This window comes from Chenopodium album, chromosome 6, assembly GCF_948465745.1.
Source record: "Chenopodium album chromosome 6, dcCheAlbu1.1, whole genome shotgun sequence".
NCBI lineage: Eukaryota > Viridiplantae > Streptophyta > Magnoliopsida > Caryophyllales > Amaranthaceae > Chenopodium > Chenopodium album.
This window is the reverse complement of record NC_137839.1, coordinates 31,963,574-31,991,255: the sequence shown is the minus strand read 5'-3', so window position 1 is coordinate 31,991,255 and position 27,682 is coordinate 31,963,574. Positions and strand designations below refer to the sequence as shown.

Sequence of the window (27,682 nt, the reverse complement as noted above, 5' to 3'; positions counted from 1 at the left end):
TTATTTCTTCTGGTTCCTTCGAGGAATCTCGAAATATTACCTTGAAACCTCATGCATCCACGACAACCAAAAGCTGCAAAATGCATAGCAAAGCAGGAAATTGACATGGTTTGGGTGGACCAAACATCCTTATTGATACGATGGTAAGCTTAATCCAAATGTTCTATACATAGTACACCAATCATACAAAAAGCAAATTCGCCAATATAAAAAAGGATATACTACATATAATTGATGTTATTTGCTTCAAAACATTTTCCCAACACCCTCTTGTCGGGGTACAGACTCATGGAGCTCCATTTGCTTCCAATTTCCAACCATTGCTGCCAACTCGCTAGTCTTATCAAACAGGCCAAGCAAGCCACCTGTATGTATAAACAGGATCCTTCTTCCTTGCCACTTCTCCGGATTTTCAGTAATATCTTTCATCAATCCGAAAGCAGCTTTTCCACTGCAAGTGATAGTCAAGCAGCTCAATTTATACTTTCATAACTATACTTAATGTACTTGATATATATACATGATTTTCAGATGGGGATTTATTGTCAATTAGGCTACTCAAAGTAGAACACTAACATAAGAAGATAGGAAGGATATAACTCTTACAGATGCATAGCAAATAGAGAAACAAGAGTGATAATTTCAATCGTTCCTTCTGTTACTCAACGTTTTATTCATACTGGTTGCTAAATTGTGAATTTTAAGCACCTGATGTACAATAGCTTTTCAGAGGGAACATAGAAACACTTTACAAAGTGGCTTTCACATAATCAAACAACCCTAATTCATAATGATATTAGGAGCATGAAAAACTAAGAGTATGATCAAAGCACATAGCATTACCTTTTGCATTTGAATATTTTACAAAAAAACTACTCCCTACATTTGACTTTGTTAATCCTGTTTACCATCTCTATAGATCCCAATGCAAATGAAATTTAATACTCTCCCAATAATTACACGAAGAAAAACTCATATGGAATCATATTTGATTGGTCTCGATATGCAATTTCATAACATCAACCTTTTAAGATTTTCCATATACGTATTTGAAAATTTGCATATTGGTTTGCACTGGAAACAGTGAAAAGCGTAACAAGAGTCACAAAAAGAAACAAAGGAAATGGCAATATGCAAAGATAATATTTTACTAATGTCTGTACATACCTGTAAACTGGATCAAGAACAACACCAGTAGCAGATGCAATTTCTTTAACAAAATTAAGCTCCACTTGTGTGTTGATTGCATAACCCAAACCTTTTGCCTGGGGAGTTTTACAACACAGCAATCAAATACATGAAGTATCAAGAGGATCACATGCATTATGGTTTGAGGTTTCTTGATACATCATTAATGACCGACGATTCAATTTAAAAACCACATTCAGCCCCCACAAAGAACTTAACAATCATAATCCTCAACTACATCCCCTCAAAAGAAAGGAACTACACCAAATTGAGAAATTGCATCATTCCTCACATGCTCCTTAATTTACTTTCCCTCTAAAAGGTATATCCAAACATGGCACATAGGAAATTTATTTTTTATTACTTTCAATCATAAGCAACAGAAGCCAGCTTTCCTGTCTGGAAACGCACACACAAATATCCACATATATGTAAAGTAATAGAAATGCAATACTTCAGTTATCATACAAAGTCATCAGGATCACTATCAAGAGTTGTAATCAGAAATGCATATATATGACCTGGATCTCAAGTGTGCATTTTATATCCAATAAATGTTTAACTAAATGGAAAGTGAATTGGAAATGTAGTTCTGGTACTTTTACAAGGATTGTCCATCCTTTTTTTTAAAAAAAAAAAAAAGCCACGTAAACCTCCTATCAGTTAAGTAGAGAAACTAGTCCATAAAACTAGTAAGAAAAAGCAACTTTGCATTCTGTGTTCACAAAAATTGTACATCAATCAAACATTGAAACAAATAAATAAAAAGAGAAATAAAATTATTAAGGCGAAAAAAGTGGACATACATTATAAATGTTTACAATGTCACGAGAGCTAATTCCGGCCTTAAGTCCATCGAGGAGACCTTGAGCAAAGTTATAGAAGTAATCTGGATCGTCACAAACTGAAAATGCATGAACCTGCAGAGCCAAGCTACCTAAGATTATCAAGTCCAAATTTGGTAACCTCAAAATCATGAATGACAGACAGCTTGACAAGAGAGACCTACTTTTGCCTTCAAATTACTAAGCCATGCTCCCAATGACAGACCAGCAATTGTACCCCCACTGACCATAATGTAAATTTGAACAATATTAATAAATTATTATCAATCAAATTAACAATGGCATATTATTTAAGCTTTGTCCAGATTTTGGAATATGCCTCATATTTTTTCGATAATAAAACAAATTTCAATGGACAGTAAAAAAAAAAAAAAAAAAAAGAAGAGGGGCAGAAGTCAACCGAAAATCAAGGCAAAAGAAAAGGAAAAAAAATAAAAGCAACTCTTGCAATATACCTTGTATTCTATACTTGCAACACACCTTATTGTCACGTTATTTGAGGAAGTGATTAGAAATATTAAAAGGACAGATTAGCATATAAAATTTTAAACCCTAACAACTCAACACTTTCTTCTTATCAAAGGTAAAATCATTCCGTTTAATTTGTCCAGTATAATGTCCTCCTTAAAGTGCATGCCAAAGTGGTGTGTTGCTACTAAATAAAAATGGATAAGTATAAGAATGGGATGTGTTAGAGAATGCTACAGGCCCCCAAGTAACATGAGCCAAATTGAAGCTAAATATATCGCGGCTTTGGTAAAGAACCACAATAGACTACTACTAGCCACAAAAAAATATTTTTCCTTTTTAACCAAATCAGCCAGATATAAGAAAAAAGTATCCTGCCACAAAAACTACTCCTTTTACCTTCTCAGGAGATGAACCCCAATTAGACCTGACAATCTTGACCCAGACCCGATGACCCGACCCGAATGACCCGACCCATGACCCGAAATCGACCCAAAACCCGAATTAACCCGACCCGACCCATACCCGACCCGAAGTGGAACTGACCCTACCTTGACCCAAAACCCAAATTACCCAACCCGAAACAACCCGAGATGACCCGACCCGAAGTTGACCCGAGACCCGACCCGAAGTTGACCCGACCCGAAAATGACCCGACCTTTAACTTCTTTTAGAAAATAATTGTATAAACTCTAAAAAGTTTATATTAGGAAATTATACATTAAAATAGACCCACCAACATCTTACATGACTACATTGACTCATATAATAGCTAAAAAGACGGTCAAAGTGAGATGTGTAAATAGTGCAAAATGTCAAATCGTTAAGAGTAATTTGGGACGGAGAGAGTATAAGAATAATTCAAAGAAATTATTACAACAATGACAATGATAATAAGAGTACGTATTAAAACTAAGATCAATAAGAAAGTGAGGTATAACTCAATTAGTTAGAGCATCCCTCTTAGTTTCAGGAGATCCTGAAAGTGATTCTCAATCTAAACACACAAAATAAATAAATAAAGGTTAATATAAGTCAAACAATTACTATATTCCATGAAAAAAAATAGCCTTAATAAATATAGTGAGTTTTTCGTCAATAAATAAATAAATAAATAAATATACATAGTTGAATTTAACCCAATGAATCACCCGAATATGACTCGACTCGAAGTTGACCCGACCCGAAGTTAACCCGAAAATTGACCCTACCCGAACTGACCCGACCCAAACTGACCCAACCCGAAAATTGACTCGACCCGAAGTGTTGACCCGATACCCGACCCGACCTGATTATCAGTCGACCCGAAATCAACCCGAAACCCAAAATGACCCGACCCGACCCGAACTTGACCCGATAACCTTTTAACCCGAACTTGACCCGACCCATACCCGACCCGAATGACCCATTTGCCAGGTGTCCCCAATGAAAAAAAACACTCCAATGAAATCCAACAATACCAATAGCTATTTTCAAAGATAGATGACATAAACATATGATTCTTTGTCTCCTCAGTCAGTCCTCACTGAAGGACATAAAGGCGGTGTTTATTTAGGGGGATAAAAGGAAAGGGATAGGAATAAGGGGATGGGATATCATAGTTATGATGTTTGTTTAAAGGGATGGGAATAGGGATAAAATCCCTTATCCCACAAATCCTATGCCTAGGGAGGGGTGGTATAAGGAAGAGGGATAAGTATTGGGAATAACAAGACCTATATGCCCTTAATTAAAAGTAATCAAGGAGAAGGAAAGAATTCGTAAGGGTATATTGATAACTTTTCTACTCATCTCATTCCTATTCCCTATACATACCAAAGATGGTATAATACATATTTTATCCTTATTTTAATCACCAATTCCCTATCTTGATCCCACACTCTTATCCTTCTTATCTCTATCCCTTAAGACAAACACTCCGAAAGTACACACATGCAGGCTGGTATATGATCAGCAGTTATGATGGATAGCTTAAGGACTCAATAGGCATTACACATACAAGCAATTTTCACCCAGGTTTTGCTTTTAAAAGTCCATACCATATTTGGCTGCAAGCACAATGCTTGTCAAGAAAGCAATTTGAATGGTCAAAAAACAAAGTACTCCCTTTGCTCACAACAACTTCTTGTTAGATTTGGGCAAGTATATTAAGGGGTTTAGTAGGGTGGCACTCTTTTTGTAGAGAGAGGGGGAAATAAGAGTAAAAATATATTAATTGGTAGAGAAAAGTTGGTGGTTGCCTGGTGGAAGTGAGTATTAGTTTTTTTAGTGAGTATCAGTTTTGTTCTTTTTGGACCGTTGTGATAAGCATTGTCAAATGACCATCTTTAGGGACGAAAGATGCCAACTTGCCAAGGCACAAACGATATCAACAAGAAAAGATATATAGCCTCTAAGACAGGTCACTCATGGAAACTAAGTCATGGTGGTTTAGTTTCTAGTCCAGATTTTTTGCTTTAATCGTGCAATGCTAACTTAGCAATGGTACAAGCCTTGTACAAAAATGGACAAGGTGATCAAGAAGAAACACAAGTGAGCATTAAATAATTCGATATGCATTCTAGCCGATTGGCATAAGAGTGGGTGAGGTGGACAGAACTGGGACCGAGTCACTGAGTTTCTACAGCTTTCGGTGAGTTTGTAGTTGAATAATAAATGCATTGACACAATATCTATAAAGGTCTAACATCAGCACAAGCATTATAGCAAAAACAACACTGGGAGGAAGCTTGGATTTTCATTGATCATTGCTACCTAAAGAGCTTTTTGGATTTATATGATGTTCCCAGTGTAGCTCACCAGATTGAAAAATTCATAATGATATATTCTAAGGCCTAGAAAACTTGAGCAAAAGACCTACAAAGCATTTAATATAGACAGAGTAGATTGGATTCTAACACTTAAGGGACCTATGCAGCAGCATGGTAAACCAACGCCTCCCCAAAACCCATAGTGCTCAATGCACATTGAGGATCTTTTGCTTGGAAACAAGGATATCACTATCACATTCCTTAAGCTGTGAAAGTTGTGCCACACTCATATTAAAGAAGAAAGGTCACACACCAATTACAAAAGTAAAAACTGAAGGAGTTATGTCTTCGTCGTGTGCAATTACTAGATATATAAATGGATCAAATTATGGAGATAATTAAGTTCGTACTTTTGGGTCGTCATTTTGCCATAGCTAGAGGTACTAACGATCTTTGGACTAGTAAAATAGCCCAAAGCCCAATTGGGCGGATCCTATAAGGTCACACAAAGGGGCTACATCGAGCATTAAAGGACGAGGCCCATCATGGGCCTCATCACTCTAGGTGGCCGGCCATATGGGGATTAGAAGTGGTTTTGGGCTTCGTGCCCTAGTCTGATTATAATAAGATTATAAATAGACTAGGTGCCTAGGTTTGCAAGAAGTGTAAGCAATTAACTGATCAAATTGATCAAACCCTAATTAGCAAACACGAAACCCAACCCCTCTCAAAGTCCTCTCTCTCACACGGCTCTCTCCTCCTCCTCACGCCGGTGGTGGTTCGTGGTGGTGGTGGTGGTTCGTGCGGTGGTCGGTTGTCCATAAAGGTGATGATCGCGGTTTTCCTCAATCACTCGACCAATCTAGTATTGGTGGACGACTCGTTCGAATCTCGTGGACTAAGTAGAGGAGCAACGCTTGGGGCTCTATTCTCTCCCTGATTTGCCTGTCGAATAGCTACGTGGAATTCACACGTCAAAGGTATGATTATGTGTCTTGTGTGTTATGGATGCGATTCTGGATTGGTACTTGATTGAATATGATTCATGTTTTCCCGCTGCGTAATACCTATAAAATCCTACAGTGGTATCAGTTAGCCTCTTGCATGAACGCGCTAGATCATAAAAATATGATTAGTTGATGTCCATGTTAATTTTATAATCAATTAAGAGGGAGAAATTAATTTAATTATGGTTCAATTATTATTTTAATGTGATTAAACTTTTTGAATCGATTAAATGTGATTTAATTATGCTCAAAATAGCCATGAAGAGACCGAATTTTAGCCCTAAATTGTTCGAAATTTTCGAATCCCCTAACCCTAAATTTCGAATTTTTTCGAAAATCCTAGCCCTAAAATATGATTTTGTGCTTGATTTTGATTTAATTCGATTTATTTTATGTTTCATAATTTTAATCGGATTTATTTATGCATAAAAGTGTTTTGTGTATGATCATAAATTTAATTTTAAAAGTTAGAATTAAATTGGGATTAATTTTATGATAAACCCTAATTTTAAAGTTGAATGTGACTTAATTTTAATCTTATGGACTGATTTAATTTAATTATGATAAGTGTTATTTAATTAAATTAAAATTTCAAAAAAAAAAAAATTAGAGGCGGCAGCCACCGTGGCTGCCGCCGCTGCTGGTCCAAGAGGGAGGGGAAGGGGAGGGCGGAGGTCGGGGGTGGCTGTGGGCAGCAGCGTGCAAGCGTTGCACGGCTGCTGGCGCTGCAGCCACGCTGCTGCCCTTGCGGCAGTGGTTGTCATCAAGGCAGCCAGGTCGCGGGGGTGGCTGTGGACAGCAGCGTGCAAGCGTTGCACGGCTGCTGGCGCTGCAGCCACGCTGCTTCCCTTGCGGCAGTGGCTGTCATCAAGATAATTATGAATTATTTTGAGATAAAATCAGTTTTATTTTGGATAAGATAAAATATTTTGAAAATATGATATTTTATTTTAAAAGATAAAATTGGTTTTATTTGGATAAAATCTTTTATTTTAGGATAAAATCAAATATTCAAAAGTTGTTATATTTGGTATTATCCATATTTAAAGTTGTTAAATTGGTAATTATCCTAATTAAAGTGGTTAATTTTGGATAAGATTGATTAGGATATTCTGAGCATATTCCAAAAGAATAATAATTGGTTTAAACAATGTGATTATCCCATAATTAGATTAGGATATAATTGATTTTAAAATTATTTGATCGGCTAGTAATTAGGATAGAATCTCCTAAATTTGTTAGGATAATCATGGAAGATTAAATATGATTTATCTTTCTAGATTAAAATATGATTTGATTTTATCTCATGACTAAATTAAATATATGATATTTTATAAACGGTCATGAATAATATATGATATTATCTAATTATGATTAAAATATAAGATATTTTAGGAAATGCGTTGACTTAATTATGAACATTCAATGTTGTAGTTTAGACAAGCATGTTGAGTGATTTATTATATGGCACTTTTATAATATATGATATTATGTTGCTATATATAGACTAGTATGGCCCATAGATTCTTAAATACGATCTGCACATCGTGAAGTATTTTTGTAATCTAAATGCGGTCTGCGTACCGTTAAGTATTTTTGTAACTTCTTTTAAAGTAAATAGAATAGTTATTTAAATAGTGTTAGTCCAAAGAAGCCCATGAAGTGAAGGCCCAAAGGAGTAAGGTGGATGGAGATCCATAACGATTCAAGCGGTAGCATTTTCATTTCTAGTTTTCTTAGGACTAAGGGGTCATACTATGTCATGCTTTATTTTATTGCATTAGTAGATTATGCATGTTAGATTTTATTTATGTTGATTGATGATGCGCTAGAGTTCACTAAATAATCACAACATAATAAATCTAGGTCCCAGTAGAGGCAGCTTTTCCAATTAAAAACCCGATGAAACCTTTGATATTTTATGATGGGTCATGCTGGGTGTCATATTATATCTTTGGGGAGTGAGGGTAAATCACGTTTTACACTTTTAATTGGTTATACTCAACAAGGTTACCTAAAGGGTTTAGAACCTTGAAGCTAAGGGTAATAATTAAGCACGTGATGATTAATTATTCAACCAAGAGTTACAAGAGTTGTAATCAGTAAAGAGTTTACTCATCTTGAAAATATAATGGTTGATGGTAGGGCCTCAGTCCGGTCAATTATTGCACAAATAAAGGATCTTGGAATCACTTAAAATTCAATTGGGATCCATTAATTATTGAATAAAGTGTTTTAAAGTTGCCTAATGAATGCGTTTCTGGTAACTTTAATTTTAAATTAAACATAATTATTAAACTTTGCCTTATTTTGACATACATGGGTAGCCATAACAATGATGACAATTCTTTACCTCCAACGATGATAACAAGACTTAACTTTCTCAACTTCAACGATTGGGAAAGCGAACTTAGACTTACCAATCGAGAGCAGATTTACCAATCGAGGGCAGATTTAGTCCAGGCATGACTCTTGCAAGGAACGAAAATCTTGAATTTCGTTTAGACTTACCAATCGAGGGCAGATTTAGTCCAGGCATGACTCTTGAGAAGCATTTGAGAAATGTTTCAGATTGTGAGAGAATTGCGCATATGATGTTGTCTTCTATTCCAGAAGATTGGGCTAAAAGATTCATGAACTATGAACCTTATCTCTTATTCGAGTGCTTACGTGAAGTTTGCTATGGAATTCTGAATTCCCATGTTGATGGAGAAATGGATGAAAACGTTAAGGAAATCATTAATATGGTTTCCAAGAATGACGACTCCTGGACTGGAAGTATTAGGTTTTTAACCTACAAGCTCAATGGCGAGATAATTTCAAGAAAACTCTTGCAAGGCAGTCTGTACAGATTCATGTGGATACGATGGTTGAACTATTTGACCGCATGAGTATGTTAGGGAGACCATATGAAGATCATCAGGTTCATGATATAATTCTACATTCTTTACATGATGGTTTTGACCTCGAGAAACTTTGTCAAGATGATGAAGATTCTGGAGTCAAACTAGTTGATTTACATTTTCAAGGTGAGTCAAACTAGTTGATTATCTGAAAGGAGAATAAGCCAGTGCTTGAACAAGGATGAAGTGACAGGTAAGAGTTACCTAACACTCTTGTTATAAACATTTTAACTTTCGCTTAGGTATGTGATACCAAGTTGCAGTGCTTAACATAGTGACGTTGCACGAAACTGCAAACAAGTGAAGCTAGCAAGGAAATGGAGCTTGAAGGTGCACTAGAAGTATTTGAGTGGCCAGAGATAGCTTCATAGTTTTGAATTTTGATTAGTTTATCATGATTTTAGAACAATTTACAGTTTTGATGAAACAATATTTCAGTTTTCTTGTTTTGAATATTGAATTTGGTTTACTTGGCTTGGACAAGTGTTGATCCATGACCAAGGTAATAAATTGTTTTCATTTTGCTAGATATGAGTTAGTTTTGTTTTATGACATTGATATAAGTAGATCACAAAAGTAAATTTAGATGTATAACAAGTAAGGTTAGGTCAAATTAACCATTTGCACATCCAAAGTTATGGATGGACTCTTATTCTTATATGATTATGAATCACTTGAGAATTAGAAGTCATGCTTGATAAGTTAGGATGACCAAGTTGCTTTTTAATAGAAAGGGTAAAAGAAGCTAAAATGACCTTTTGGTACTCATACATATGATGTATATGAACCAATGAGTTTAAAGTTAGCAAAGAGATTTAACTATTTCATTGCTTTTACTAACAATTTAAGTAAATATATCGATAATTACTTAATTTAGTAAAGCTTGGAAACATTGAAATGTTCAAAATTCCAAAAATGAAATGTAAAATCAGTTTGAGATAAACAATTTAACACCACAATATGATTGTTGTGATAAATATTTAACTCAAAAGGAATGATCATCTAAAGGAAATTGTTGAATTAATTCACAATCCAGAAACATTACAATTAAAGTGTATGTTTATGAAGAAGGAATCAAACTTTGCTTGCCATTGTTCGATCCAAGATTTAATGATTTACAAATAACGTTTTGAGGATATGCATTAGAACAACAACAATTGCGAAATTACTAAACAGGAAACTTAACCAAAGCAGTAGAAAAGATGTCATAAGAGTTATGATTTGGAAATGTTCCGAAAGTTATTTTTTCTAAACAGGATTAAGGGTTATGAAATCAATGTAAAATGTTTACAAAGATGACATAATGCACCCTAAATCAGAAAATAGTTCTTCATGGGTTTTCTCATGGAAACTAAAAGGTATTATTCCTACAATCGCGTAGAAACAATGTTTTTGTTGCACGCGATAATGTCTATATAGAAAGAATGTCTTCCTACAAAGCCAAGTGGGAGTAAAGTTAGATCTCGATGAGATTCGAGACGAGCAACAAATGGATGTGGATAACACTACATCATAAACGAATACGCATGAAATCAGCTAATTTGATAAAACATGTGTCGAAGCAAGCTAATTCCACTAGCAAGGCTTCTATTGTCCTCCTAGAATGAAAGGCTTCAAAGAGTTGAAGAGAATAATTCTATTGTCGCTCATACCTATCGTAGGTTACTTAGGATTAAAACAAACAGTTTGTTGAAATTATGAGAAAAGGTGGATTTTTAAATTTTTTATTAGAACGGTTAGAATCCATGCCCTACAAGCAAGCTTTGGATAAGTGCCAACTCAGGAAATGGCTTAAAGCCATGAAATCCAGTATAGACTCCATGTTTGTAAAAATGTGTTAGTCCATAATAGTCTTACAAATAGGGTCAAACCTATTAGTTGGGTAAGCCTATTCGGATTATTCTAGTTATGGATATCAAAATCAACTTCATGAAATGTTCTTGATGGTGAGTATGTATATGATACATCCTAAGAATTTTGAAATCCAGAAATCCTAGAAAGTTTTGCAAACTTCAGAAATTCATTTATGGATTGAAGTAAGCATTAAGGAGTTGGAAAATTCGTTTTGATTAGGCAATCAAACAGTTTGATTTTCTTAGTAGAACGAAAAAGGAATCTTGTAGAGACAAGAAGTTTAGTGGGAGGAATTGGTCTTATCAGTCTAGTATGTAGTTAGTCTAGTATGTAGTTGACATACATTTCATTTAAAATGATATATCAATGCTTGAATAAGTCAAGCAGTGGTTAGAAAGATTGTTTCTATATGAGAGACTTAGGAGATGTAGAGTACATATTGGGAATTAAGATCCATGAAGTGAATCTGGAAGAATGATTAGAATGAATCGAGAGACTTATGTTGATAAGGATCTTGAGAAGTTCATGAAGCAAGACTCTAAGAGAGGATGTTTTCCCATGTTTCATGGTATTACATTCAGTAAAACTCAGTGCCTCAAAAGCTAATAGAGTTAAGTTGTATGGATAATGTACCTTATGCTTCTACAAAAGGATCCATTACTTGTGCCATGAAATGTACAAAACAAGATGTTGCATATGACTTGTGCATGTGTAGCAAGTTTCAAGCAAATTCAGAATAAGCATACGGAGAATTACCAAGAACAAATCCTTGAGTACTTGAGAAGCACTAAAAGGAATTCTTCTAGCTATTGTGTTAAATGGTAATTTAAGCAAGTTGTTAAAAGGTTACACGAATGCAAGTTTTCCAAACAGGCAAGATGATTCTAGATGGTGATCTAAATGCATATTTGTGTCTGGATGGAGAATGACAGTGAGCTTGAAGAGTTCAAAGCAGAGCACTATTGCATACTCAATGTCAGAATATGTGTATTAAACTATAGTAAGATAGTTACAGAGGAAGTTCGGATTAAAATGTCATGTGACTAACAGGTCACCTTTGCCCAAGAACAAAGGAGCCAGAGTCACATCACAAATCCAAACAAAAGGATATGAGAAATCACCTCAATTATGAGATCATTGACCAGCGGAAGGTCATGTTCTGCTAAGTTTTATTATGAGTGAGAAATCACTAAACCCCTTCCATGAACTAAGGTATGAGAGTCATATTAAAGTCTTAGGATTGAAGCAAGTTATGTAATTTAAGTTGTATATGTTTTGAGAAAACATATTACATGAGAAATGCATCAATTTGCAGAATTATGTTTAAAATAGAAATTATTATTTCTCTTATTTAATTATGGTTTTGGAAATTAAATAAAATGTCCAAAATAATTATGAAATGATGGGCTCATCGACCTGGTGAATTGAACCTCACAGGTGAACAAAATTCATATATTATTTAAAGTTCCTAGTTCGAGATCATTAAAGTGGACATAAATGATTTCAATAAATGAACTAGCATGTAAGATTGATTGGATAGCGCAGTTTCATGGGCTATAGGGGCATGGTGATGCTCGGTCAATCACTTGGATATGCATGAATGATGCATGATCAAACTATTGACCTACTTTGAAGTTCAAGTATAGAGCTTCCGTATATATTAGTGGATTTCTTTGACATGAGTGGAACATTAATTTCATTCAATGGATGTTGTGACTGTGGTACACTCAAACGTCTAGCCGTAACCGGAGATTATAAAGGGTGTTTCCTGGTTATTTTTCAGAAGTTGAGTGGGAGTCATGTTACCACAAGATTGGATAGAGTATACCTATTAAATTAGGAAATGTGTCATGGCCGCTTGAAGAGGGAGAATTCAGAAAATACGTGGCCGCGTTCAAATGCATTACACAGTAATCATTTGGTTTTGTAATTCTAACTCAGATTTCAAGAAACGATTTGTAGATTAATATGATCTCGACATGTGATGCAATCATATTATCAAATCGACACATACATTGACTTAAGGAATTTGAATATTGCACCCTTGTCTCAGACAATTGGAGATTGAAGGAGTTATGTCTTCGTCGTGTGCAATTACTAGATATATAAATGGATCAAATTATGGAGATAATTAAGATCGTACTTTTGGGTCGTCGTTTTGCCATAGCTAGAGGTACTAACGATCTTTGGATTAGTATAATAGCCCAAAGCCCAATTGGACGGATCCTATAAGGTCACACAAAGGGGCTAGATCGAGCATTAGAGGACGAGGCCCATCATGGGCCTCATCACTCTAGGTGGCCGGCCATATGGGGATTAGAAGTGGTTTTGGGCTTCGTGCCCTAGTCTGATTATAATAAGATTATAAATAGACTAGGTGCCTAGGTTTGCAAGAAGTGTAAGCAATTAACTGATCAAATTGATCAAACCCTAATTAGCAAACACGAAACCCAACCCCTCTCAAAGTCCTCTCTCTCACACGGCTCTCTCCTCCTCCTCACGCCGGTGGTGGTGGTTCGTGCGGTGGTCGGTTGTCCATAAAGGTGGTGATCGCGGTTTTCCTCAATCACTCGACCAATCTAGTATTGGTGGATGGCTCGTTCGAATCTCGTGGACTAAGTACAGGAGTAACGCTTGGGGCTCTATTCTCTCCCTGATTTGCCTGTCGAATAGCTACATGGAATTCACGCGTCAAAGGTATGATTATGTGTCTTGTGTGTTATGCATGCGATTCTGGATTGGTACTTGATTGAATATTATTCATGTTTACCCGCTGCGTAGTACCTATAAAATCCTACAAAAACTAATACTTCCTCGGTTTAATATTAGTTGTAACATGAAAGTGGGAGCGGAGATTAAGAAAAAGGGAGTTAATGGGTTTTGGTCCCCACATGGGTTATGAGATTAGACAAAGAAGCCTTGCATAATGAAAGGGGATTTAGCGGGTTTGATCCACACATGGGTTACCTTTGGTATTTTGCTAGGGAAAATTATTAAAATTAGTAAAGTTGCAACTAAAAAGCATCCATTTTAGGGAAGTGTTGACGCTAAAGAGACCGAAGGAAGTAGATTGCAATAACATTTTTGACTAGTGGTTCACAGTAGAAATTTTGCAAATGGTGTTTGGTAAAAAAAAAATGACTTGCTTCCATGCTGACTCTTAACTCCTAAAGCAAAACTAAAGGTTATTCCCTGCAAAACATCTAAAATAATCTGTAATAGATTAGTGAATGGTAAGTGAAGAAAGAAACTAAGGATACGACTAAGAAGAAACAATGAGAAATAGTAAGGTCAACAAAGATGGACGTACAGAAACATGGAGAGAACAGTAAATATGATGTGAAAGACAGAAAATATGATTATGGCCTGAATTTTATTTGTATTTTTGTAAACATGAAAGTCTTCTCCACATACTTTTGCAAATGTGTTACTAGGAAAATAAGAAATTCTATTAGTTTCTTTGTGGATATAAGTGGACTAGATAATGGCGAATTTAAAAATATCAAATTGTCAATCTCAAACTTATACAAATCTGCATAACTAATTATTGTAATTTCATATATGTATAGTATCTGTAGTATCCTATTATTTTGGAATTTGGAAGTGACTTGATTCATCAAGCATCGAGTGGCTTTCTAAGCTTCCTAGTGAACTTATGTGCAAGCATTTATTTCCATTTGTAGAAATATGCTAGATTATTTTTTCTGTAAGAAAATAACCTTCAAGAAAATTGTGTTCTAACAAGGGCATCATAAAAGGTCAATTCACAACAAAATAAGGGTTTATTCACATTTAATGAACAGAGCTGAACCGATCTGATTAGAGCTGAACCGATCTGATTAGAGCTAAACTAAACTGAATAGATTGGAGCTGTATTGAACTGAGTTGAGCTTAAATGAATATTTTATGAGAGAGGGAAATTAGAAGTTGAACTGAACTGAACTGATTGGAGCTAGACTGAACTGAACTGAACTGAAATTAAGTAAATGTGAATAGGCCCTAAGCCACATAAGTTCAAATAAGTTCCCATATATGTTACAAAATTTTAAATAAGTCCAGTGAATGGGTTTTCAAGAGAATAAAGCCAAAGGAAGTTCCTACACTCTTGAGTTAAATTATGGTTTTTACCAATCTTTAAAGAACTATCATTTGTATTTAATCAACACTCTGTTATGAACTAGTATATAACTATATATTAGCTACCAAAACAGAGAGATTAAGGACACAAAACGGAGACTAAAAGAGGAAGAAGGAATAGGGAAGAACAAGCAAGATATGTTTTTATAGGTAACTCATCAGTGATCATCACCAATTAAAGCTTAGCCAATATTTTGAGAGGAGTGATACTCTCCCCACGAAAAATCTAAAAGCTAACAAAACACTCAATAATAATAAACTTGCCTTCTCTCTCACTGCTTTCTTCTTTATATAGCATTTCTATCATTCTATGTTTATGAACTTACTTTCTTCTTCAAGTTCATTCTACTAATAATCACATTGCCTACACTACCCCTCCCCCTTAGGCCTGTTCATTTTATAACCCTATCTGTCTCAATATTTGTAGAAGATTGTAGTATTGTACAGACCTGCCACATGCTACAACAATGTCATCAAAACTTCTCGATTCTGCAACATTATGAAGCTGCTGCTCTATTTCCCTGATCGCCTCGATATAACCCCTGAAAGTCAACATAAGCACACGAGCTGATTCCAATGTCACAACGTTAAAGGACAAACAAAACATGCATCCTTTTTATACGAACAGACATACAGAACAAAGATGGCAGAAACAATGACCTTTTGAACAGTAACTGTTTAAGAAAGCAAATTCAGGATACATTCTTCTGGATATACTCGAAATGAGAGACAAGAATTAATAATGGACTGTAACTAAATAGATCAGATACATTCTAGTCATGTTCAAGTGCTATGTTCTGCGACAGAAAGCAATAGCAGAAGATAGGATCACCCATTGAACTCAACCATTTGAAATATAGTTCCATTGTAAGTAAAACCCCCACATTTTTATTTAAATAATCATCTGAGACAGGATTGATATTTATATGTATTCTTAAAGTAAAATCATATTTGCAATAGAGCTTTATTTATTGGAAAGATTAAGTTGATTTCTAAAAGAGCTTACATATGATAAAAAATATTTCCAAAGAAAATTATGACAGATTGAATATAATAATGAATTTATGAGAAATAGCTATGTAATCCAAATATATATTTCTTTTTAAGTGCCCCATTTTGACTGGCACAGTTGCCAATGCGAGACTTTGACCAATAATATCTTTGATACTTTATAACTAATTAACTATACATTGAGACGATTGTAACAAGGACCAACATGACTATGTTTGATCTTATGCATAAAGCAGACAAGGTAAATTAAGCTATGCTATGTTTGACCTTATGCATAGTCATAGCATATGCGAACCCCACTTTTCTTCAATAGCATGAAAAAGTGTGTGTTGGAAGTATTGAAAAACGGAGGAAGTATAGTATTCATATTACAAAGTAACCTAGTACTTCTATTTCTGATATTTGTGCAATGAATACTTGAAAGTGATTTTGAGATAAAATTACATATTTGTCCACCCACTTCACCCCAATAAAAGTAATAAATAAATGTTGCCTTAGCCAAGGATATCAGGTTATATTTTCTCCTTTTCTTGAAGGACGATGTCGAGTGAAAATTCATGAACAGAATGTTACCAATGTAGACAAGTGACATTTTCTTCCACAGGAACCTACAATAGAGAAGAGGACTATTGTATTTTCATAGGGCTTATAGTTGATCACTTATACTTAGGCAGAACATCTAACTCAAAGGAACCGATAGTATCTCACCAAGTTCCCAGAGAGTTTGAACCTCCAACAGGAATAACATACGGTTTTCTTCCTTCACTTATCAGCCTTTCTTTCAGCACATTCGTCAAAGCCTGCATGAATGACAAAGATGGCCCCCATATCATGTTTATTTAGGCTATTGATCCATGCTTTTCAATTTTCACATAACCTTGTATGCAGGAGAAAGGATACTGAATAAAATTACAAGCATGAGCTGTACACAGAACATTCAGTAGGTGCATGTCAAATCATACTTGATAAGGTTCTACCAGAGAGAACATAAAACTGTACACTCCAGCCTCACAGCCTTGCAATTAGTTGGACAATGTAAACCTATAGCACTTACAGAGTGTGAAAAATTATAGCAGTACATACTGTTAATTTTCAAATATGAGAGAACTTTGTCATCTCACATTCTTAATCTACCTTGTCTGCTTATCATATGAAGCAAGAAGGGTATTGGAGAGAGGAGACAATGAAAAGAATCATCAAAATTGTACTTTTATTTTTCTAAATCTGCAACAAGAGCCATAACACTGATAAGCCATACCGCCCAGTCCTTATCACTAAGTATTTACTTTAGGAAGCCAACCTAACCTCAAATTTTCAACTTTCAATTTTTTGTTTATAATCTTTCCTTTCTTTCCCTGAATTCATCAACAAATATTGTTTCCATCTCACATTTTTCTTAATGAATAAATAATAAAGGAAAAATTGAAAAGAATAATCAAACCTTTGCTCGAACTACTCACGACAATCCAACTTTTACAAAATCTAGAAATAATCCCACCTTTAAATCCTTTCTTCTCAAAATATTCCCTTGTCCGGTTTTTTTTAAGTTGGTAACCGGTTAAAGAAAGTGACTTGTCACATGTTGCCTTCTAATTTTTCCTATATTTTAAAATAAATGATAAAACAAAAAAAAAAAGATATTCAGCATCCCCTTTCCCACTTTCCCAGCCCCCAGCCTAAACCAGCAGTCCAGCACCACCCCATGGGCTACCCACCTTCCTTGTCAGAGCTTGTTTTGTCGGGGTAGGGTTTTCACGGGGTGGGGCTTATGGGATGGGGGTGGGTTTCTGGGTGGGGAATTTCAGGATGAGGGTGGGTTTCTGGGTGGGGAATTTCAGGATGAGGGTGGGTTTCTGGGTGGGGACTTTCAGGATGGGGGTGGGTTTCTGGGCGGAAAATTTCAGGGTGAGGATGGGGTTTCAGGGAAGGAGAGGCAGGTGGTGCTGGGGCTACCGAGGAAGGGGGTGGGGCTGCCGGGGAAGGGGATGGGGCTTCGGGAAAGGGAAAGGCCAGACAACTTTAAGGTTATGTTAATTTTAAATGCTTGAGAAAACCCATGTGAAACCCGAGGACTTTATTCCATGCAATGGCTAATAAGGTGATTGATTCCGATAGCATCTTTGATTACCTAATCTGGCCCCTTGACTTGTGAACATATCTAGAATGTTGGTAGTTTTGCCTTGGAAGTTACTTGTATGACTAACGGCTTCGTAAACCATATATGAGGGAAGACCCTCGGAATTGAGCATTAAATAAGTGCTTCGCAATTGAAAATTCCAAAACTAGTTGTGCAAAATGTCACGTCTTTAGCATTTTGAGAAGAGCTGTGGGTTAGACACTTTAGAAACCCTCACGAAAGCACACTCGTCCTTTAGAGTAATCTAAGGGTTTACGCTAGAAACAATCATAATTCCTACAAAAGTAAACATAAATATTGCTAGGTTTCACCTTCTTTCTCTCTAAGTTTTAGTTTACTTGCTTGAGGACAAGCAAGAGTGTAGGGGAAGTTGATGAGCGGCATTTATGGCAAGCAACTATTTCATTTGGTTGTTCAAAGTTTAGGTGATAAATAAGATTGCGTGGTCTGTCCATATAATTCTAGGTTAAAAATATAAAGTTCACGCATCAAAGACACTAAATTTTAGTCTCCAAAGAGCCTAACGTGCATGATCCATATTTCTAAGCCAAAAGGCTGATAAAACTTTTCCAAGAAAAAAGAGAAAAGGGCAGTAGATGAGTGCATCACTATTGTGAAACATATAAGGCCATTACTGAATGATGTTGCTCAAAGATAATAAACCTACTTTCAATCATCAACAAGTCAAATTGTCACTCAGCAAAGATGTAAATCTTTGATTGAATAAACTTAAAAGTTTGGCTAACGTTCAAATTACTCATAAAAACAAATAGAATAAGAAGCCAGAACAAATAAAAGAGATAACAAAGCCTAGAACTGTGAAGACTTCAACATACCACACTTCCAATTTTTGCGTATTCTTCTTTTGAAACAAGTTCAACATGAGCTCCAACTAAGCGTTCAACCAACAGATTGCCAGTTAAACCTGGATCCTTATCCAAAAGAGCCTGGCACCATAAGCTTTGAGTTAAAGTCACAATAATTTCAAAAAATAACCAAGATTAAAGCATAGATTTCAATTAATTGGCAAACCTTGGAGGTACGTAGTATAAGAAAACAGTCAAGATTCAGATACTTAGCAGCCACTGCAGTTGCACGACAGTGGTTACTCTGGATGCCGCCAATTGTTATAATACAATCAGCACCCTGTGCCACTGCATCTGCCATCAAAAACTCCAGCTTTCTTACCTTGTTACCACTCAACTGCATACCTGAGAGATCATCACGCTGTAAAAAATAATAGATGTTCTTGTCAGATCAAATGGTATATGTGTGATTTCAAAACAGAACAGAATTTTACAGACGAAGAAAACGGGAATAGGAGAATATCAACTAAGCTTTGGTGGTTGAAGTTTGGGAATTACAAAAGAGTAAACTGACATCCACTATATATTGATGCTAGGATTGACAAAGAAAACAGACTAAGCCTGCCGTGAAGAAAGAGTTGAATCAGTAACTGCCTTACGTAGCAGGAACACAACCAAATTTGCAAGACATATGTTATAATATCATTACTTTGGCATTGGTAGTCCCAATCATTCACTATAAAAAAAGTTTAAAAGCTGCAAGGGGATAACGTCTTCTTAGTAAGGGCATATATGAAAAGCTCAATAACTGTATTCACCACGCATGTACATACCCATCTTAGAAGAATTACAGGACTTCATAAGAGAAAGAAAAACCAAACATTATAGGTTGGGTGTTTTAAAGTTAAATGATTAATTCTTACATGCTTATTATCCCATACATGCAATGTTTCACATGCTGCATTACAATTAACTAAGAAAAAAAATCCCTGTATTTAGCTTCCAAAATGACTATGATACAGGCCTAGTGAGTGTATAAAGTGAAAGGTTAATGACTATTTGTACAGTCAAATTGACTAATCAAGTCATTGCCTATAAGGTAGAGGCTGTTTAAAACCATAGGTGACATTCATATTCATGCAAAGGATTTGTTTAATGTTTTAAGGAGAGGTGACCATACGTAAAACCATCGGTGAAATTCTTATTTTCCTAAAGTAGTCAATGAGATAGAAGGAAAAGTAGAGAGTTCCTTTATCTATATTACAATATACCATTGGAAGAACAATTAATCAATCAATCAAAGCATTAATCCCATAAGTGGGGTCGACTACATGAACCAAAATTGATTATTACATGTGGTCATCCACAAAAATCTTTCGTGGATAAGGACCATAATATCAAACCGATAGCAATAGCTGCCATTAGTTAACCACGAAGGAATTCATACTATGTGAAATTTGATCTGGAAGACTTAAATATATAACGATAGATTGGATTAAGTTCACATCAATCCAAGCCTCATCACTTTTACCCCTGCCATGGTGAGGAGATCACTCACCAAAATCAATAATATGTACATATGTGTGTGTACTGTACCAAAAGAGATTGATGACACCAATATAGCCACTATAAATGATGGTCTCACATTAGAATTACTTTTATACATGGTCAAAAGAGCACATGACGCAAATTAGATCATAACAAGATGGTAATTCTTAGATTGGTCCACCTTATTAGAAGCTATAATTTCAACTCAACACACTTATCATTTTATAATTTTATTTTATTTATAGAGAAAAAGGGTAGAAAATGATTAGGATAATTTGTCAATGTTCCACTCTTAACAAAAAATCGAGCCTATGACAATTTATCTAAAAATAGACACCTTTTAGCCAGCTAGCTGAGTTACTATGGATAAATGGTAACAGTTTATCCGAAGGCCACTTTTCCTCATGATCTTTTAGCAAAGAAGCATGACAACTAAGCAATAAAGGAAAATCAACAATCATGGTGGCAAAGGCGGCATATAAATGATTATAAGACTCCTATAAAAAAAATGGGCACTGAAGAACCAAAGTCATTGTTTTAACAAATATAAAATAGAATGCCATTACTTTTGCTTCATATACAAAGGACTAAATAAAAATGGCTATAAAAATTATGTGCATTCACTATTCATCATTAAGTACCAGGCAGTGATTACATCTCATATTCAATGCGAAACACCGGGTAATTAAATGAGTAAGGTTGCTAACATCTAACCCCCTTCAATGGCATGGACAATCACCTCTTTACAGACACTGGGAGTCTGGGATAATATTAGGTTGTAGTTCCGGTTTTTTATCCGAAGAAAAAAATTTTTAATTCTCTTTTGCTTCACCAACCAATCCAAGTAAATTTCATCAAACAATTTACGAATTCTAATAACCATGAATCCAAACAAAACAACCCCAGATGCCAATCAACCAAATAAATCACAAATTTCACCAACAACCCCAAAAACTACAAATAAAAGCAAAGAAACAACCATTAAAAAAAAGAAAATACCTTCAACCAAACTTCAGTATTGGGGGGTAGATTAGGGAGATTCCACTTGTGAATTGGGGTAGGAAGCTGCAAAATATGTTATCAAAGTAAACCCAATTACACAATACAATCATGTGATCAAAGTAAAGCCAAATACACAATACAATCAATAAAAGGGAGAAAGAAAAGAGAAGAAAGTGAGTACATGGGCAAGAGAGAAAGTATGAGAAGGAAAGGGGGAAAGATGAGTGGCCCAAGCAGGAGGATCATAAGGTTGTTTAGCGAGGAAGCCGAAGCTGGTGTCGGAAGCCATGGGAGTAGAGCAGAAGCGCGGTGCTGCTGAGTATGAAGGTGGTAGCGAGTGGCTTTGATGACTCCGAGCTGAATTGGAGTTGATGGTGCAGGCACTACTAACATTTGTGAATTGTGTGATGTGCATCAGACTAAGGAGAAGTTGATGAATTACAATATTACCCAAAAAAAAAAAAAAAAAATTAACGAAAAAAAATTCTTACAACCAAAAACCAACTAAAACAACAAACTAAGGGTTCGTTTGGCATTGTTGCGGTTTTCAGTTTTTTGGTTTTTGTATTCTAAAAGTGTATGATATATGTCATATAATGAAAAAAAAATTAGTCAAATTTATTAAAATCATGCTAATTTTGAAAACTGACAACAGAAAAGTGAAAACACATTTTTCTTGTTTCCTGTTTTTGATTTTTTGTTTTCAAAAAAACTGAAAACTAAAAACTTCTTTCGCAGGGCACTATAAGAGTCATCTGTAGCTGGTGAATCTCGCTTACGTTTGCAACCTACCTTAATCCTGCAAAATATGAAACGGTTAGAAACTCGCATTCTGCTACCTGATTTTCGTAAACCTAGAGATGGAAAGCGACATAAAGAGGCTGAATGATTCGATGATAGAGACCGCACTAAAAACCAAACATCCCAAGCAACTAAAATTCAAATGAGGCAAGCCAACTGGATGACTTTGTTAGTTGCTAATATTTTGTGATTTGAATTTTCATGGTCTTTAAGACGTATCTTAAACGGCATTATCTCCATTGCCATACTTATAAAAAGAAAATTTTAAAATCACAAAATTGTTTTTTTACCACCAAAACTTCTTATGGCTTGTCTAGATTGTCTTAATAAGTAAGGGAGTGCAGAATTTTTAAGGGTTGGATTTTACTGATTGATCAAATAAGGGGATAATTATTTATGTCAGGGGTAGTGGTGGAGAAAGAGCAAGGCAAGAAGGAATGAGATGGAATCATTGAATGACGTGAGGTAGGAGAAGGGAGTTGGATAATACTTCGTATTTTAGAAAGGAAAAGTTACACTTAGGGGTTAGGATAACTATTACTCCTATTTTGTGGGGAATATATTATCCCTTGACAATTCTATCTCCAATCCAGGCATTTCTAAAGAGCTAGCCCCTATTAATATCCTATATTAACATATCATGTAAATATAGTGGCATTTTGGAAAATAAAAGCACTTCTCTCTCTCCCTCATCCCTCTTCTCCCATGGCTTTGTCGACCATCCCCTCCCATGGCCACTATTTCTTCTCTCTCCTCCCCTCCCGTGGCCTTGCCAACTATTCAACCACCATCGCGAGCCTAAACCAGCCGGCCAAACATAAGACACCCTAGTAGGACATATATAAAGTAAGCTCATACTAACCCCTTAGGGAAAGGGTGTGGTGCTCGCAGAAATGCGATGGTCTCTATTGCTACTAATTGTTGTGCGGTGATTAGGCCTGGTTATTGGGTAGGGTTACCCAATGGCAAAGGGGTCGGGCCTAATACTAAAGGGTTTTGACCCTTTAATTTTTTAGTGGACAGGGCTTTTATAGGGTCTTATTTTATAGGGTTTTAATTGGGTCCCATTAATTTAAGAATTAAAATAAAAAGCCCAATAATTTAATATTGGGTCAGCACTGTCACCCCACTCACCCCTTGTTCTCTGTCATCACTTCTACATCTCTCACCTCACCTTCTCAAATGGCAAGGTTATACAATAATGGCGTCAAATGTTGCAATTCTCTCACCTCAAATTCATCAAAAAAATTCAACTGGTAATTATACCTTTTCCAACACTAATTAACAAAATTCCAATTCAATTTCGAAATTAAATTCAAAATGAGACAAATTGAGAGAAATTAGAGAAATAATAACTAATTGCCAAGAAGATCGACACCTTGAACTATGAGAAAATCAATGGCGTCTTGAAGATCTTCAACAACTTCCATACCAAAATCATCCATGTTTTCTTTCATAACTTCATCAAATGCTTATTGTGATATTGTCCTATTCGTCGGTGGACCACGATATATTCTGCCTTGGAGCTGCAACAATGGCGTAGGGTTGATGAGGATTGAGAAGATCAAAGCTTTAAAAATCTCAATTTCTTATGGGTTAACCACAATATATTCTATGGAGTGAAATAATCTAGGCCCATTAATGACCCATCTTAATTTTGCACATAGCCCTGACCCGCAGTAGCCCTGACCCGCCCCTAACCAGCCCCTGACCCGCATAACATTCCCCTTGACCCGCAAATGACCCGCCCCATTAATGACCCGCACCGACCCGCCCCAACCCGCCCAATAACCAGGCCTAGCGGTGATCGATTGGTAGTGGTGGTGGTAATGGTCGGATGGTGTAAGGAATATTTCAAGCGTTAACTCCTAGCTTGAACCCCACTGTGATCATACACTAAAGTACGGTGGCGTCTAAAGGGAAAGATGATAGAGCAAAAGAGTCGACAACAAGTTTTTTAAGGAACTTGTAAACCGTTCACGAGGTGAAGGTTACACCCTTTAACGATCCAAGAGATCGTTAACTCCAATAGGTCTGGAACCATGACTATAGTTCGGGGATGAAGGTACAAATCCAACCTAAAAGAGATTGAACCTGCCCTAATAATAGGCCTCTACTTTATTCTTCTCGTATTCATGTGCGCTTTCTGACTAACATACAATCAATAGGATTAACCCTAAACCTGTTTATCTATGTTGGTTGACTATTAATGCACAAACAAAACTATTATTGGCGATCACTTGAATTATAATCAAATTAACCCTAAATAAGATTATTAATTATCTTATTAAGCGTGATTACAAATACAAATTCCCTTTAAACATGCATAAAAGATGTGATCAAGCAATAACAATAAAAATCAAGCAACATAATAATAATCAATATAATAATATATAATTATAAATATTAATAATAATCAAAACAATTATAAAAATAATCATGAATCATGTTAAAGCATAAAAATAATAGCAAGATCCTAGGCATGATACTAACAAGATTAATAACAAACCCTAACATGTCACTAAGAAATAAAAATCAAATATATAGCCCTAACATGATACTAACAATCATAAATATTAGGAAGAACATAGGAAGCATCATACTTTTAATCATACTTGATATTAAAGTTACCCTAGACATGATACTAGGAAGATAATAACAACCTAAGCATGATTTCTATATCATAATATCAATTAAAAACCATTAAAGCACTTACTTGGATGCCTCGTACCTCTTTCTAATAACAAAATACACGCGTTAGTAACTTCAAGGAAAATAATAAACAAACAATTAAATTAAATAATTGAACTAAAGATTTGGGACCAAACCCTCAGAAATTAAAACCTTTCACGTCTAGGGCGAAGGCAACTTCGAATATGGATAGGTGTATCTAAGTCTTGTGAATGCGGAATTTTGTATTTGAGAAAAGGCTAGTTTAGAAAAGAGAGAGAGAAGGAATAATCAAGAGAATCTTGATGAGAGTTGGTCCATGAAAACGGGGTTTTTAAGAAGCTATTTATAGAGAAAATCAGCCAAAAAGATAAAAAATCAAAACAGAGTTCTGACGCGCATACAAATTGATTAGCGCCGACGCTGGCAATTAGCGCCAGGCGCTGAAGGTTAGCGCCAGGCGCTAATGCATAGCGTTAGGCGCTAATAATCAGTTTCACACGTTTTTGTTTTTATCATATCTTTTGATCCGAAAGTCCAAAAAAGGCATATAATATATCGTTTGAAAGCTCTTGAAGTCTACTTTCCAACTCAATTAGAATCAGATTGAAATATTTTGTAGATAAAAAAATATGGCCGAAATGGTGGAAGTGTGTCAGTTTTGGATAGAGTTTCATGTCTCATTCATATCTTTTTCGTTATAACTCGGATTTAATATTATAATATATCATTCGAAAGATAATTTCAAGATCTATCCAACCATATAAAATTTGTATAAAGATTATGAGGCACGAAAATAAAATCTGACTATCTTTGAACATCTTTAAATTCGAATACAATTAGGATTTAAGAAAAAGGAAAGTTTTAAAAAAGGAAAGTTTTTATTTAACTCAAATTCTTTGATTTTATCTTTTAAAAAAGGATAATTAAGATCTTTTAGAAACTTATAGAAGCTTCTAATTAATCCTAATTAGTTTAGGAATAGGATTAGACCTTTGGACCCTCCACATGATCATTGGGCCGTAGGTAAGATCCGATTTGGGCCCAGTTTAGTATTTTGGCCATAACTTCCTCATTATTCATCGGAATTGGGCTTATAATATATCGTTGGAAAGGTCTTTTCTTCAAGCCCCATCCAATTACACCATTATTGGACCCTTATCATGGACCAAACTAAACTGGAATGCACGTTTTTCAAAAATAGGGTAAGAAAAGAAATATTTTCAAAAACAGAAAGAAGAGATATTTTAATAAAAACATCCTCATCACTAGACTTTTCACACTTTCGCTTTATTCGATAATCAAATGACATGAAAGGTATTCATCACTGGGTTTGGTTTTAGGGAGACACATTTGGGTGTCTACAGATGGTCATGCTAGTGGTCGTGCGATGGTTGGATGATGGTATTGGTGGTGGTAGTTGTTTTGGGTGTTTTTGTCCCTTGAGAGAGTTACGTCACAAAGTTGGTCCAGCGTGAGCTGTACCTGCAAAACAACAGAGACTCCGGTTGGTTGGAGCTCCGCCTTCGACGATCAAGTTAGTAACTTGAATAGGAGTAAAAAGGTGCGGAAATTTAGGTGGGTATCTGCTTGGATTCCAAGCTCAAGATGTCTCTATCAAAGAGTAATTGTGTAATAAATGGTAAAAACGTGTCCTCCGAATTGAGGGAATCTCCCTATTTATAGGGTCCTTGGGAATTGTGCCTCTAATTAGGTCATCGAGCCCTAATCATTGGTGAGCTGCGCCACATTACGACTTTCTCGGGATTTGGGCCATGAAGGTCGCCTTTTTCCCATTTCTTTGGAATGCCATGTGTCAAGCAGGGGTTGGTCCATTTTAGACTAACCTTAGGCTGACACGTGTCACCCTCTTATTGGACCACATGGTGGGGTAAAATTACCCTAAACATTTGCCCCTCACAGATGTGACGTGGCATTCCAATTGGCATCTGTGACACGTGTCACTCTTCCATTGGGGGTGATTTTACCGCCAGTTTTTTTATTGTTCACCTTCTGAGGGAATTACGGGGATGCCCCAGGTTTACCCCCCATATATAGTCGTTTACCCCTCATTATTTTGTACGTTCACAAAAAATTTTAAGAGAGATAAACTTAGAGAGAGTGAGCCTGCCTTTCGTTTGTGTCAAGCGCAAGCAATCAAGCTTGTTCCCGTCAGCCACAGCCGGTTCCGTCTTACCTTCAGATATCAAATCTCAAGGTACCGTCTCTGTCTCTCTCAGCTCTGTTCATTTTTTCCCGCTTGTACATATTTCTTGCAATAAATGGATGCATCACCAACACACACGACACAACCTAGGTTAGAGTCCAGCCGGTCTCCAAGTACGGCTGAGTCTAGGACTGGGAGTGCCGCCTCGGGGTGTTGGGACCACCCTTATGCTTGGAATCCGACCGTCTATGTGTCTGTGCAGGACACAATGGCTCGGATAATGCAGATGACCCCAGATCCTGATTACAGAAGTGAGGGCTCAAGCGGCTGATGAGTCTATTTGTGCTTATTTGAGCTCTACGAAGCTATTTTTTATTATTAATATACA

General features: G+C 35.9%; 1 protein-coding gene across 1 annotated transcript; it reads right to left on the bottom strand.

Moving 5' to 3' along the window:
- Positions 1-153: 153 nt before the first annotated feature.
- On the bottom strand, positions 154-22,068 carry LOC145636002 (D-cysteine desulfhydrase 1, mitochondrial-like). Its single transcript, XM_081687437.1, has 10 exons — positions 21,838-22,068; positions 21,654-21,719; positions 19,333-19,527; positions 19,137-19,247; positions 16,872-16,963; positions 15,602-15,694; positions 2,198-2,255; positions 1,995-2,108; positions 1,168-1,265; positions 154-451 (listed from the first exon to the last, which is right to left on the bottom strand). The coding sequence occupies exons 1-10, from the start codon at positions 21,943-21,945 to the stop codon at positions 247-249; spliced, it is 1,140 nt and encodes a 379-aa protein (XP_081543563.1). The 5' UTR covers positions 21,946-22,068; the 3' UTR covers positions 154-246.
- Between the last annotated feature and the right edge of the window lie 5,614 nt (positions 22,069-27,682).

Coding starts and splice junctions, on each gene's coding strand:
- LOC145636002 (XM_081687437.1), bottom strand. CDS start 21,945: ATGGCTTCCGACACCAGCTTCGGCTTCCTCGCTAAACAACCTTATGAT. Junction 19,528..21,653: donor ATACTGAAGTTTGGTTGAAG/GTATTTTCTTTT, acceptor TATTTTTTACAG/CGTGATGATCTCTCAGGTAT. Junction 19,248..19,332: donor TTATACTACGTACCTCCAAG/GTTTGCCAATTA, acceptor TTATGGTGCCAG/GCTCTTTTGGATAAGGATCC.